Consider the following 15,851-nt stretch of genomic DNA (forward strand, 5'->3'; position numbering starts at 1 on the left):
TGATGCCTCCAGTATATCTTAGGACCTTGCACTAGCCTAAGACCTCCTCTCCATGCTAGTAGTTCCTTTTGCTTAGGGGTGTTATAATATCCCTTCTTTCTTCTTGTTTTCCCTGTCTCTGTTTCTTCTCATGGGGGTTTATGTTTCAAAACACAGGGTATATAGGTCCGTAGATTCTGGCTTGAAATTCTGGTTCTACTATTTATTAGCTGTTTTATATTAAACAAGTTCTATTACCCTAATTTGTTCCCAGCATCATTATCTATAAAATGAAAATAATATATATCACATTTGTATGGTTATAAAGTTAAAAGTGATAATAGGTAATGTATACAATAACCAGCAAATAGTCAGCAAGTGACAAATGTTCATTGTTCTTATGATTATTCTACCGGAACATTTTGTCTGACTTTGACCTACATCTGACCTCAAACCTACATCTGACCTTGACCATTCTTAAAATCTCCCGTGATTTCCAGAAGCTCAAATCTGTATAATGCAGTATGTAATTTTACCTATAACCTGGCTTCAGCTTCCCTTTGCACCTTCATCACCCACCATCCCCACCTCCCTCTATTTATACTCTGCTCTGTCTTGTCAGAGTTCAGCTATCCATGCAGACCACAGTGTTTTAAGTTTCTAGGATTTGACACATGCTGTTTCCTTCTTGTGGCATATCCCTCCCTCCATGCTTTGGCAGAAAGATTACTTCTTTTCTGGAAACCATTTCCTACTTCTTCCTGATAAAATTAGCAACCCTCTTGTCACCATAGCACTGTCTAGAGACAGATACTTCCTTTACCTCTATTTGTGTGTGTGTGTCTCTCTGATTTGTCTGTGAATTTCTCTAGGACAGGAACCCTCTTTGAGTCATTTCTAAGTCCCAGAATGCCTAGAACATAGTGAAGATGAAGTATATACTGTTAAATAAATGAACAAACACCTAGCTCAGGGCTTCCCGCCCAAGACGCTCACAATAACATTTATCGAATTGCATTGATTGAATTTAATTTAATTCAAACAACTGTTGCTCCTACAGAACCCCTATCTACTTGCAAACAGAGGCTAGACCCTTTGGATATTTCGGGGTCCTTCCGGGTTACTAAATACGAGCTAACACGCTGGCAATTTAAGAAAGATATTTTTTCACTAGAACCTAGGGAAGAAGTGGAACTTGGGACTTGGTGCGGATGGCCCTAGAAAAAGGATTGCATGCCCAGAGATGCTGTCTCATCGCTTGTGTCGCCCCCCCCCCCCCCCGCCCCCATCGTGCCTGGAGAGACAGGAAAGGGGAAAGGGGGAGGACAGAAAGGGATTGAAATATTTGACCCGCCCCTGCTCGTCTCCCTCCCGCAGAGAAGGGTTACACTAAAACAGGTGTCCCGGAACGCCTCCCAGGGAGGCTAGATTCTTGGAGTCCTCAACCAGTCTGCCCCTTCCCTTCTTCCTTTCTTCCCTTCTTCTCTGGCTTTCCCTCTACACTCACTTTTTCCCTACTTTGTCCTTCCCGTCACACATACACGCACACACACACGCGAGCGCGCGCGCGCGACCAGAGAAACACCCTGCCTCCAAATTCCCAGTTGTAGGAGCCCCGTGACTGTCAACAAAAGGTGCCAATCACAGGCAGCCCGATGCCTGCGAGTTGAGTTAAAAACAAAAAAAAACCCAAAACCCCACAAGTTGAGGGAAGAGAGGAAAAGAACAGAGCAACCTCCAATCCGTACACAGATGCATGGAGAATCCCCGACAGGCAAACAGCAGGATATCTCCGACTATTCTGAGGACGCTGAGCACCACAGACAGGAACTTTAAAGGGTTTGAAATCTGTTGCCTGTTCCACTAGGAATATTGTTTGCAAGGCACAAGGTGTCTTTTGGTAGCGAGCACTCTCTGCGCATGCGCAGGTCCATTCGGGGGAATTACTGCCCTGCCGCCGACTAAGTTGCATTCCTTGAATCTTCGCCGAAAAGACAATTCTTCAATCAGAGTTAGTAATGTGGAGAGTACAAAATCGAGAGAGTTTGGGGCTTCTCTCTTTCCCTGTGATGATTGCCATGGTCTGTTGTGCACACAGGTGAGCTGCTGTTTTTTCTTAGTGTTTTTCTTGTTACATGCTTGCTGGATTATGTAGCTTCTTATTTGGGGGTAGGTGTGCCTATCTATTTTTGCTCGCAGTTTGTATTCATTCTAAATACGGTCCCTACTTCTTTCCTTCAGCGCCAATGAGCCCAGCAACATGTCATACGTGAAAGAGACAGTGGACAGATTGCTCAAAGGATATGACATTCGCTTGCGGCCGGACTTTGGAGGTAAAGCTTCATCTTTTTTCAACCTGTAACCCTCGCCTAATTCTCCTTTACTGTCAAAGATAAATGTCCAAAAAAAGCATGTAATTTTCGTAAGCGTACACTACGCCCTACGCCCTGGACACACACACACACACACACACACACACACACACACACATACACACACACACACACACGCACGCACGCACACACACAGGTTCTCCCCCAGTCGCAGGTGGATGAAACCCCAGGCAGAGCCGACCTTCCCCGGGCCCGACACACCCTCTGCATAGTCACTGCATTACGCGTGTGCCCACACCTGTTTTCCTAGGCTGTCCCCTGTTAGGAGGGGTGGGGGTAGAAGGAGCCCATTCAGAATGTAGTAAGCGCAAAGGAAGCCCCTCTCCCCTCCCCAGCCTGTCGCCACTCTGAGAATATGCGTCCCACCTCCCCGGCAGGGCCCCCCGTGGACGTCGGGATGCGGATCGATGTCGCCAGCATAGACATGGTCTCCGAAGTGAACATGGTGAGTGGCCTCAGGACGGGCTCTGTGGCCCGGCTTACGCAGATACGAAATGGACCGGTCTCCATGCCCTCTGCGTTTCATTGGCGGTCATCTCGCCCCGGCCCCGGGAGTCCCACTCCGCGTGCGCTCCCCACTCTGACACACACACACACACACACACACACACGCACGCACGCACACACACACACGCACACACACAGTTTCCCCTGGTTTGTATTTTGAACACACACACATACACACGCGCACGCACACACACACGCGGGCTACTGCGGTGTTCCGAAGGAAACGTGCACCGCACTATTTGGGGAAAGACGGGTGACTGGCAGCAGCGGATCCGGTGGGGCGGAGTCTAAGCGTTACTTTGGCTTGGTTTTCTTTGGTGTTTCGATGTGGAGGGCACCATCTGCCGGCTGTCGGGCGGGCTGCACTAGGGTCCTCGGACGGTGGTCCGCAGCCTCCTTGTCGCCGGGTCTGGTCCCCGGGTCTCAGCAGCTCCGGAGCCGGGACAGACCCAGCCTCGCCACCCAGCTCGCAAGCGCACCGCGAGGTTTCGGAGTGTCCCATCCCTCTTTCCAGGCTCTTGCACACCGAGTGGCAAGAGCAACAGGCTGAGACAACAGTCCATGCTTGCTAATACGAAAGTGCTCACACCAGCTTCTAGGGAGGCTTGTATTGTTCCCATGTGGGATCTGAATTTGTCTAGAGGCATATTGCAAATCTAAGATGTTTTACCCTAGAAACTTAAGCATGCCGAAAAAGCCTGATGATTAACGGGAAGGTGGAAGGGAGGGGGCGAAAGTAACAGTGCAATCCTTTCATTACAAAGGGTTAACATTCTATTGTTTCCTTTTATTTTCTCCTCCCTCTCTGAAGCTGTTGCAAAAATGGATTGAAATCATAGCAGTCACTTTCTCTATTGGCTGATTCCAACCACTGTGGGTAGCAGTTTTCTAGTTAGTTTCTAACTGTTGCTTCTGCTAAGGCAGAGGGGAAAGCCTGTTGCTTTTCTAGAACCAACCACCTAGGGAACAGCTAGATCTAGGAGAGCAACATGTCGTTTTCCCCCCTGCTTGCGGAAAAAAATATTGTGGCAGCAAAAATATAGACAGCCTGAATAATTTAAAGGCTAAAACCTTTAGGGATTTTATCCATTTATAGCTGCAAAGGTTATTGAATTGTCTTTTTATTTCATTACTAGTTTTTCCTTATATGTTAACATGTTAAGGTTAAAGAATTTTTTAAATATCAGGACAGGGAAGAAAAAATATGTTTATAATTTATTGAATATGACTACAATAAAAGTGTGACTATTAAATTTCTGTATTTTATAGTTGTAACTTACCTAGCTTTATTATTTTTCTTATTAAACCTGATTTTTCAATTACAGTTGACATACAATATTATATTGATAACACAGCAATTAGGTATTGATATACCGTAGCAAGTGCTCACCCCAATAGCACCTTAGCTGGATTGAAATAGCTTATTTAAATACTATTTTAAAATAAGTTCTCTGATTGTTGTATTGAAAAAAAGAAAGCCAATTTTTAAAAAGTAAGGCACAGTGAATATTTTCTGACTTGGTAGAAATTTTTTAAAGGACTGACTTATTTATGCTATTCTGTTCACATACATGTCACTACAACAAAGTAACCCAAAACACATTATTTACACATATGGATGTACAAATCATACCCAATCAATGTTATTGCAGCTAAAAAAATTAGAAAGAACAAGTTGTGTGTATCAGGTAGATAGATAATACTTTTTATTTTTTTTATTTTTTCACCTGGTAAGTAGCTACATGGATAATTTATAAAATAAGGGAAAAGTAAGAAAGCTCAAAAGACAAACAGTGCCTTTGCTAGTGGTCAGTGTTCTGTATAGCATATTATACTTTTCAGAATTTAAAAAAAAAGTATATTTCTGTTGACTATATTAGGAACACCTTTCCAGACTTTTTAAAATTTTGAATCAGATTGGGAAGTAGTGATTAACCAAAACAGCCACCACCACAACAACCAAAGCTCTATGTAACCAGTTTTTCAACTGAATTCACACATAAGGACAGAAAAAGAATTGAATTTAATTGCAGTGCCCCTGGAAATAGCTCCTGATAGTGGGATAATACAGTTTATTGATTCACTGCACCACGTGACTATACACTTGATTTTTAAAAATATTCACCGAGCAGGTAAAGCTATGAAAAATATATTCTGCTAAACTACCCATTACTTATCCACAATGGTGATAGAGATATATGGGAAATAAGAAGCACTGAACACTAAAAAATAACAAAACTTGATTTACTTATTCTTTTTTGTTTTTCCTTTTAATGAGAACTATCAACAAGACCTAAGATTTCTTTTATTTTCACTCATCTATGAAAAAGCATTGAAATAAATAGATTGGAAATAACTACAAGAAAAATGGAAACAATGAGGAATTTTAGGATTGAGGGTTTGGTTAGCCCTGACTATGACAATGGTCTATAATATGCTTTGATTTTTAGAAAATGTATGTAAGGATGAATTGCTTCTTATATTAATCAGGTTTTAGTAGCCTGGTAAGAAGTAACTTTTGCAGTTAATAAAAAGTAAGAATGAACAATATAAAAATAGTTTTAAGGAAAATTCAGACTAAAATTCATTACTAAAGTATTGCTCATTTTATATTCTTATTCATTCCCATTATTATCCACCCATTTCACACCTGAAAAAATAGCATGATAATTTTACAGTACATTAATGGATTTGAAACTAGATTCTGTTACTTTATAATGAAATATAATTCCACATAATTTTATAGAATTGTCTGTTTTGAAGGCTAGCATAACGTCAAAAGTATTTTCTGATTCATATAATTCAGGACGTAAAGTATTTTTCCCAAATAAGAAAATAAAATAGCTTTTACAGTCAAAGATCTCTACTATTGAGAATTGTAGTTACTAAGCAGTAAATGCAAAACCTCTGAGGAATAGTATTAATGCAGAAAAAAAGCAATATTTAAGAAAAAGACTTTTCAGGCTATAATATTATTGATTGAATTAAGGATTTCTCTTCTGGCATCTTGTAATATATTGTGTACATGGCAGTGACTATATACTATTATTTTTGAATAATCATCTTTAAAAAACTACTGCAATTTCCCTTTATTATTATATTAAGCCCTTCAAACCTATCCTAACAATTTCTGCCAAGCCATATATCTACACACCCATGCACACACATACACACACTTTAAGAGTGATTAAAGATGAAGAGGAGGCAGCTGGGACAAAAACGAGACAATAGCCCCAGAAATTGCCTTAAAGTAACCCAGTAAAACACAGATAGTGATAAGCAAGTGTTCTCTTTGTAGTATTGAATAGATTGGGGGAACATGATATTAACTATATGCAAACAAGTGGTTGAACTTTTGTACTTCAGATTTCAAGGATTAGTTGTTCCTTCTTATTAAAGAGGTGGCTTCTGTTGATTAAGTAAGAGATCCACCCACAGAGCACCCTGTTCCTGATCTAAAGACACAATGGCCCTAGTGACCACTCCCAGAAAAATTTACATCTTTTGAGTCCTAATTCAATGTAGCCATCCCCGGTAACAGATAACTAGCACGTACTTACTGTGTCTTTCCTTCCTTCATGCATGGATGGATGCAACAGGGAATGTTCCTAGAGGCATTACACATAACAACAAAACAACCAAAAATCCCCAAAGCTAAACTAAAATGAGCCAACGGTTTAAATAATGCCTAAAAGAAAAGCAAGCATAATTTACCAAATATTCAGTTTTGTTCAAGTCCAGTATTGCTGATGTTGTTATTTTAATATGTGGTTCCAGGTTTCTGGTACACACTTCAGTTGTGTCTAATTACCATCATCTTGGTAACACAAAACATTAACGTCCTGTCAGAATCTTTCCTCTTCCCATTCATTTCTTTAAGTCAGTATTCCTCAGTCTTTCATGTGTACCCGAATTACTCTGAGATCTTAAAATGTGAAAATGTGAATTCTGCATCAGAGGTCTGGGATGGGGTGGGCATTCTGCACTTCTAACAACTCTGAGGCGATGCCAATCGCTGGTATGTGGACAGTATTTTCAGTAGCAAAGACTGCAGTAGATTGTTCTAAGATTTAGCATTATCAAGAAATGAACATATTTTTCTTTTAAATTTCTTTAGGAAAGATATTATGCCAAGGTTCCAAATTAAATTTCAAGGCAATTTCTAGGTAATTTAACAGGTAGCTGTGTTCAAAAGGGAAATTTAGTTTAGTAATTGATGACAAGCAACAGGATGAAAGCAAGAGCCTGGATGATTGGGTTTGACTTAGACTAATAAGCGGTCCTCCTACTTATGAGTCAGCCAACCTTAAATGATGGCCATGAAAATGTTGCCAAGCACTGTCACTCTGACGATATTGTACTATTCTGCTGCTTTACAGAACACCAGTGACTTCTCTTCAGAATAGAGAGCATTGCAAACTGTTTTTGCCCCTACTGAGGAGCTGGCAATAGCTTTGTAAACTAGCCTAAACATACTCTTGCTGCTGTCAGTAAATTCTCTGAGGATATAATGGAATTTCTTTGCAAGAGAGCAAACAGGTCAGTACCATTTAAAGGTAGGAACAGATATCAGCAGTTAAATAAAGACATAAATTCATTTTCTTCCTATATGAGTAATCAGCCAGGTCTCACTTTTAGGTGCTGGGTTACAATTTTTTACCATTTGGAGAAGAGAGAGGAAAAACTTACTTTTGCCTTTCTGTTGGGAGATAGCAGAAAGATTATTTTTTAATACAGTAAGCCACATCAAAGCAATCCTATGCAGATTTTTAAATTTTTGAGTTCACATTTGAAAGCCTATGTTCTTATGATTACAAAGCCATACTAGGTATTAAAATGTGTAATACACTGAAAATAAATGGTAATATTTATTGAACACATCCTATATTTCAGGTATGGTGATCAAGTAGTTTTCCCTTTTCATATTAGTAGCTCATTTCATCTTTGAGTTAAGATTATGCAATTATTATCACCCATTAAGATGGAGAAATTGAGGCTGAGAGAGGAAGACTTAGGTTGAAAGAGGTTAAATAACTTGTTCAGAAGTTATAGAGCTGGTAAATGGCAGAGCCCAAATTTGAAACCAAGCAGCCTGACTCTGGGGACTGGTTCCTATCTGCTAGGCAACCAAAAAATATATTTCTAGAATTTAGCTTTGGGACTTTGAGTGAGTCATTTGATTTCTCTGGGCTTCAGATGTCTCCTCTGTAATACTAAGGTAAATGACATGCTTGTTAAATCTATTTCTAATTCAAATACTATATGATACAAATTTAGACATTTAAAGAGTTTAGGCTGTCAAAATTAAGATTCTTCCTCTCCATCTTATTCTCCAGTTAGAGTTCATCTTATTTCCCTTTATTTTCTTGCTAGATGCATCAACTAACAAGCATTTATCAAATTCCCACTGAGTGCAAATGATGATAGCCTCCTGGGAACATGGCAGCAATATGTAGGCAATCCAGGCTTCCTGAATCAACATTGTAGTTGGTCATGGCATTATCTTCTATTTTTTTCCCTAGTTAAACACATTTCCAAAGACAGCAATAAGAAATGTTGGCTCAATTGTCTTCAAAATGAGGCTTAACTCATGCCTGGTTTATGTTATATTGAATATTGAAGCCAAGACCAAATTAGAACTAGTTGTGACCAATACTGTCTATTGTATTCAAACTAGGATCATTGCTACACTATTGCCAAACTAATGCTTTTTTCAACACTTAACGTAAAACAAAAGGAAACCATTACTTTCTAGGAGCTGAGTATATTAAGGAGTTACCCATTCCACCAAAAATCTTTCCATCAGGTTGTCTGGTAGCAAGGGATAAAGCCAAGGAGTTTATCTCACCTGAACATCACTTAGTATCAATTGAGTGGTTGGTGCTTTTTGTCTTGGCATGCCCCCAAAATCCTGATAGTACCCTCAAAATGCACATGAGTGAAAACTTGCATTATCAAGAAAGGTAAAACATTTCAAAAAGAAAATGGTATTACATCTTTCCAAATGACGAGTTTTAGTAACTTAAATGACATTATTATTCTTGGGGATAATTGGAAGTTAGATTGAAATATGCTTATAATTGATTACATGTTAGTACAGAGTTTCCCCCATGAACTTTTTTGAGCACTGAATCTTATTTTTTCATAATATCTTGATCAAGTTTCTGCATTTTAGAATACTCCTGTTTTCAGCAGATTGGGCATTTCATAAAATCTCTTGACTGCTATCTATTGAAGGAAGTTAATTGTCAGTAGCAAATAATCTATTACTTGGCACTTGACAGAAATGCTCAAGAAAGGGTTTATAATTCATTTCTATCAGAGGTGATAACTTAGGGGGAAAAAAGGCTGACCACAAAAAAAAAATTAGAATAAAGATGTGTGGGTTTTCTATCATGAACCTAGTAGCTCCATTTTAGAATTTTAATAGTCATTGTTTTCCTCCTAGTAATTTTTTCTGCTACCCTTTTATTAAGTGCCTAAGGTATTCCCACCCTTGCAGCTCCAAGAAAACCCATAATCATATTGTATATTTAAGATTAAAAGCCATTTTTCCAAGAGCATTCATTGGACTACATTTGTGAATAAGACAGAAGTGATCTCTGTGTAATACAGTCTTTTAAAAAAAAATATTTAAAATTTCTACTTCAGAATGTGAAGATTTTCCCCCTTTGAAAGATTTTGAAACTTCCATGGTTACTTTGGTCTCAGGATGTTTCGGTTCAATACATGCTTACAGATCATTAGTCTCTTTTTCTATAGCCTATACTAGGCTCTGGGGATGGAAATATGACTAAGACATGCCCCATGCTTTCAAATATTTCACAGTGTACAAAACAATGTTTGCACAAAATTATTTTAAGACAATATGTTAGATGCTATCATAGAGATGCACAAGCCTAGGATCCTGTGGGTGCGCAGAGGGCTGGCTTACAAGGCATGGTGAAGGGCTAATGCTTGACATGAATCTTAAAGAGGGAGAGTAGATAGCACCATGTACAGGCTGCAAATGAACAAAACCTTCCAAACAAAAGGAAGAGCATAGGCATTGGCAGGTGTGCCTGAAAACAGCATGGAGTGTTCTGGGAACTACAGGTGGCTGGCTCACTATTGTAAGAACTAAAAGGACACAGGGAAGGTTGTGGAGATATAAGGCAGAATTATAAAAGCAAAGAGTAAAACAATGTTATTGAGTGTTCTCATGTGTAAAAAGAAGCTTCTCTATAATCATACATTTTTTTGATTTGGCACTGAGAATTTATGGAAGAATATGTAAGAAACGAATAATAATGTTTCTCTTGGAAGTGAACCCAAGACTAGGAGTATGAGTTGGAGGAGGAATACTTACAGTCTTTGTATGTCCTTTTGAATTGTTTGCTTTAAAAAAAGAACTTATACATTTTACACTTTCACTTTAAAAAGACACATGCATGAATGTGAGTGTGTGCACACATACAGAGGGAGAAAGAGGGAGAGGGAGAGAGAAACAATGATGCTGGAATCGGTATGCCAAGGACATAAATCCTAATCCTGAAAGACAGAAAAGTTGCTAGGATTTTAGCAGGGGCAGTGTTTTGCATTTCAGAGAGATCATTCTGGTGGTTCTGTGGAGGATGAATTATGGCAGCCTACAACTGGGGACAGTGTTCCTAGTGAAGAAGCCAAGAGAGTGTTTCAAAGTCCAGATGAGAAATGATAAATGCTTAAAGTAGAACAGCATGCTATGCATCCTTGGCAGTGGGAAGGGAGGGGGAAGATATTCAGAGGCAAATCAGAGCAATTTCGTGACTGGTTAGGTAACGGAGGTTAAAAAGGAAATGAACCTAGGATACCCTACAGGCTTCCACGTTGCGTGATGGGTGCATGCGGCACCATCCACCTGGAAAGGAAACAGCAGGTAATGAAGTGCCAGCTATCTTGATCACCACTGAAGTGGAAGAACATGTTTTCAGCATTATTAAAAAAGAAATTCAGAGCATGTTGTTATAAAGTACTTGTGGGAACATTGAGGTAGAATATTACAAATTAGAATTATCCTGAAAAAGACTAGTTCTTTGGTGAGTCTTACAGTTCTGTTCACAAATTAGGCAAATTCTATAGGGAGAAATCCTGGGGCCCAAAAATGGAGCGGCTGAAGGAGGTTGGTTTGAGATAGGAAGAAAGGGTGCTGGCCAAAGACAGAGAATAGAGCGCAATTTTAATCTCTGTCAATATTATTCTTTATCTAGGAAGACCTAGGCCCTGACGGGATTTAGACCATACTTTTCAAATTCCCCCAGAGAAGTGAGCTTTATACCCTGTTTTAGTTGCCTTTATAAAACCATATATTATAGAAGGGGAAAATAGATATGGTGGGGGGGAACCCACTTGCACAGCATCTGCTCTGTTCTCCGCCATGTCCCTAAAATGATTCAGAGTCCTTCTGGAACATTGTGTTTCCATGCGAAATGGCATGAAAGCAGTGTGATTTCTTGTAGAAATCGTATTTGGGGATGAAATGAAACTGTGTATAACAGGCAGCACACGTGAGGCCAATAGCGTGCCCTGAGAAATGAAGCTTAGCTGCCAGGAAATTAAAAAGTGACTCCCAGGAGCTTTGCAAGAGAACTGAAACATCTGAATGGCCTGAAGGGGATGATTTTAAAAAAGAATTCAACAGAGCCCTGTCCCCCATAAATGGTCCTCTGGAATGAGGATACCTATTTAAACAAAGGCACATTCAGTAATTATGTTATTTAGTTTTCAGAAAGAAGACAGAGAAACAGATTTAAATAGAAGACAGTTCTTAGGTAGCTGTTAGCAATCAGTTACTCCATCCTTTCCTACCGTGAAAAGGAGCAGAGGTTTAAGGCCCTTCCCGATACAACAGAAAAGTTAGAGGACAGATGTCTCGCTCCTGCTGCTGAGCGGATTCATCAGGCAAGTTGCTAGGAATGAATCCTGCTTGAATGAGTGGGTTTATTTGGGATCCTTCCTGAAAGAGGGGGAATCGATTTGTTGATAGCTAGGGTCTCTGCCTACTCTAGCCCTCTGTGACTCATGAGGAGGATTTTCTTCTTCTGGTCTATTATTTTCAGAGTAAATGATATACAATTCTCTAGTCAAGGGAAGCAGTTTTTTGGTTTTCAAAGAGACAGCTCGATGACATTTATTTGAAATTCTACCTGCGCCTAGAACATTTGCTTGTGTCAGAGGCCATCATTTTCCCCCTCCTACCACCTGCGATCCTCTCCCACCTAAATGCATCTAGAGCTACTTCAAAACCCACAGGAAGTCATCTTTCTTGTATGGACTCTTTTTTGTAGCCACACTAGAGAGAATTCTGCTGGAGAACATGTATATTGGACATATAAAAAAATCAAGACTCTGAAAAGACAAAAGTCCCAATATAAACAATGATCACTTTTCAGCATGTGTAAGGTTTTTATTTATTAACCTTATCTTTTTCCCCCCACACTGTATAAGCTCCAGGAAGTTTAGGATTATATTTTTTATGCTTTGTAGGTAACTCCTTGCATATTGCAAGGACTTAATAATGATAATATTTATTAAGATTATGAAGGAATTTTTCTAGTCATAAAAAAGAGTAATAATGGCATTTAAATTATTAATTCAGAAATTAATAGTTTCTCTGTCAGGTCTGCCTTATACTTCATCTGTAATTTTCTTTTATGTTGATCACGAATCATGAGCAGTTTCCATAGAAACAATTTTATCACATAGCATAGCTAGTTTCACTTCATGATAAATATCAATGCATATATACACACACAGGGTGTGTGTGTGTGTGTATATGCTTCTTGACTTACAGTGGTGGGGGCATATTCTGACAAACACATCCTCAGTTGAAAATACCATAAGTCAAAAATTATTCAATGCACCTAACCTACCAAACATCATAGGTCAGCCAAACCTACCTGACACGTGCTCAGAACACTGACATTAGCCTGCAGATGGGCAATTCTGTTGAGTTTCACCTCTAGAGTAATTGCTTTCCCCTTCTCACCAGAAACAGGAGACACAGATGGGCATTGCACAGACATGATGGGATGCAAAAATCATATCACACAACCGCCTAAAAAATGGTGGCAACACAGTATACTCTAGAGTAGGGGTGGTTTGCTCTGTGATCACATGGCTGACTCGAGCTGTGGCTTCCTGCTGCTGCCCAGCCCTGGGGGAGAGTGTCATACTGTGCATTACTAACCTGGGAAAGATCAAAATTCCAGATTTGAAGGACTGACTGCGTATTTCTACGGACTGCATATCGCTTTTGCACCATTGTAGAGTAGGAAAATTGTAAGTTGAGCCATGGTAAGTTGGAGACTTCCGTACATAAACCAAACATTTATCAGCTTTAGAAAATAATGACTGCCTGTCATTTTCAAAACATCATCTCCATGCTGGCACCTGGACCATCATTATTTCTGGAAATGCTTAAGAAATTATTAAATAATAAATTTATTGACGGCTACAAACTGAATGGCATCTGAAAAGAAGGAAATCAAACATAACAGGTAGTGTATGAAAAGGGATTCTTCAGCCAATCTGGAGAAGTTTTGAATGAGATAAGTCATATTTTAAAAGACAGCCAAGAAACTTAATCAAATTTGAAAATATAAAGTCAAAAATATGTCTAATCCAGGAATATATATTTATTGTATATATACCTTTCAATAGCTATCTACTTATTTACATCTCTAGTCATTTTTGCTTCTAATTGTGTCCTTGCAACTACATGGTATGCTTGCTTTCAAATGTCAACTTCTGTCTGAAACTCTCACATCCACACAGTAATTTGTCATAACTAGTAGAATGTGTTAAATCAACTATCACATTACATGGTGATAAAAGACTCTTTCCTCTGACATCACAGCCCCTCTGCTCTGTTCCCCACTCTATCCCTAACACAAAAAGTAAGCACATCCCAAAGAAACAACTGAGTTGAGGCTGATGAGAAGAGAAAAAGAAGATTCACTATAAAGGTTAATAATATTGACCAATGGATACTTTTGGATTAGTGTGGTGAGAACTGATTTTTAGAAGTTTTGAAGATGGGAATGAGGAGTATGGGATGAAAAATTTGGAGAGTAGAATGTATTTAAAAAACTGGAAAATCATATTCAGTCCTTGGTAAGCTATTGGCATATATCTCCTATGTCTATGCAAACACAACTTTGGGGGACACCCCACAAGCTGTGTTGTTGTAAAGGTTGAAGGGGATTTCATAACCTGGTTCTCTGAATTTGTAGAAGGGAGTAACTTGCAGGATACACAGTTGGCATCTGCCCTACAGTGTTCAAAATCACTGTTTTAGAACATAAGCACTTATTGATGAATTATGTTTTTGCAGAATCACCATGGACTGTTCTACATTTCAAATGATTTGCACCTCTGGTTCTGCAAAATGGACAGAGATATGTGAACCCAAACCCAACAAAGCAAATGCCATTATTCTTTTTTTAATATTATTCAATCTCACTGAGAGGAGGTTTGTTTTTGAGTCAAAATATGAAAATGTGTCGGTAGTGTACATGGGGGCCATCTGCATATGGTGATTTCAAATTCAATGGGAAGCTACCAGCTTGATGTACCATCACTGGATCTCAGTAACTTCAGCTTTGATTCTGCTAATATACCCATAGTCCTGAGGGAAGCGACAATAATGCTAGTTTTCAATCCCTGTATTTAAACCAGAGTGTGAATGTATGGTTGAAGGAGAGAACAGATTTGTTTAAGGGACAGCGATGAGAAAGGGACAGGAGGAGAAAGGGGAGACCGAAGTTACTTTACACTTTTGCCCAGAATCAGCAGTTTTCTGACTTCGGGACCTGATATGACACAGCTAGAGAAAAAATGGCTAAGGTGTGCTGAGGCAGCATTGTTCACACTGATCCTCTGTGCTCCAAAGGCATTTGGCTTGATTTGACAGTAATGCCCAATATTTTTTAGCTCGAGATGTGAAATCAACAAATTCACCTCTATTCTTTCTAGATGTAGCATCCCTGCTGACTGGGCAAGGTGACGGTAATGTCTTGTAGTTTTAAAAACCTGATGAATCTCATAGTTAAATTCAGTGTCTAGTGGGAAGCACATGGGTAATTTTTTAAGTCCAGATACTCCCTATCTGGCAAATTTAATTTTGCTTTTTCCGCTTAAGTACATTCCCCTTGAATGTGCTTCTGTCAAGTTACATTTCAATAATTTTAAATCACTTTGAAATATCAGAATGATGTTGTATCCTAATTTATACTCTGAAGTATAACTCTCAGGACTTAAGCTCTTTAATTCTCAGTTCCATGTGAAAGAGAAATAATTTCTGTTCTCCTTACTTCAGGGAGCTGTGAGAATCAAAAGAGGTAAATCATATGCAAATATGTTCTGCCTATGTGATGTATAGTCTTTAAATTACTACATAAATTTTAAGTGCTGGTGTTTTTATTATTTTTCTATTATCTTCCAGGTTTCTAATGACTTTCTTCCTTTTCAATACCAGAACATCAGGGGTAGCATTCATATCATTCATAATAAAATATAATAATATTTTGTATGGTATTTTCATTGCACCGTTGAAATTCACAATACTTCTAATTGTGAAGTTATTCTGTGAGATGACAGAAAAAAATGAAAAGAATTTCCTCCACCTTACTTGCTGATCATGTTCTCTTGGTTCTCAGGGACCTCTTAAACATAAAATTTCAATCTGTTATAGTATTCTCAAAGCTCTCTAAATTTCATATTTTGCATTACTCCCTGGAAGAAATGGTGTATACGGTTTTTCATGAGGTTAACCTAGGGATCAGAGCCCTGGAGTTGACTTAGTTATATAGTTTTAGTTATAACCCCTCCACTAACAGGACATGTTACCTTGGCATTAATTGAGTCAAATCTCATCATTTATTGTCCAAATATGCATTTTTAATAATAAATGGAAATACTATTCATATTACTTGCTACAAGAAGTGTAAACCA

The 15,851-nt window shown here is 38.8% G+C and overlaps 1 protein-coding gene across 2 annotated transcripts in view; it reads left to right on the top strand.

Moving 5' to 3' along the window:
• Positions 1-1,934: 1,934 nt before the first annotated feature.
• The window catches only part of GABRB1 (gamma-aminobutyric acid type A receptor subunit beta1), a 340,668-nt gene continuing 326,751 nt past the window's right edge, over positions 1,935-15,851 (top strand). For both annotated transcript variants that reach the window (XM_054582134.1, XM_054582135.1), the window contains exons 1-3: positions 1,935-2,077; positions 2,221-2,312; positions 2,750-2,817. In XM_054582134.1, the coding sequence (XP_054438109.1) occupies positions 1,998-2,077; positions 2,221-2,312; positions 2,750-2,817 (240 nt within the window). In that variant the 5' untranslated portion in view covers positions 1,935-1,997. The remainder of the gene's footprint in view (positions 2,078-2,220; positions 2,313-2,749; positions 2,818-15,851) is intronic.

This window comes from Pteronotus mesoamericanus, unplaced genomic scaffold, assembly GCF_021234165.1.
Source record: "Pteronotus mesoamericanus isolate MK-2021 breed Mesoamerican mustached bat unplaced genomic scaffold, CSHL_Meso_final contig_68, whole genome shotgun sequence".
Lineage (NCBI taxonomy): Eukaryota > Metazoa > Chordata > Mammalia > Chiroptera > Mormoopidae > Pteronotus > Pteronotus mesoamericanus.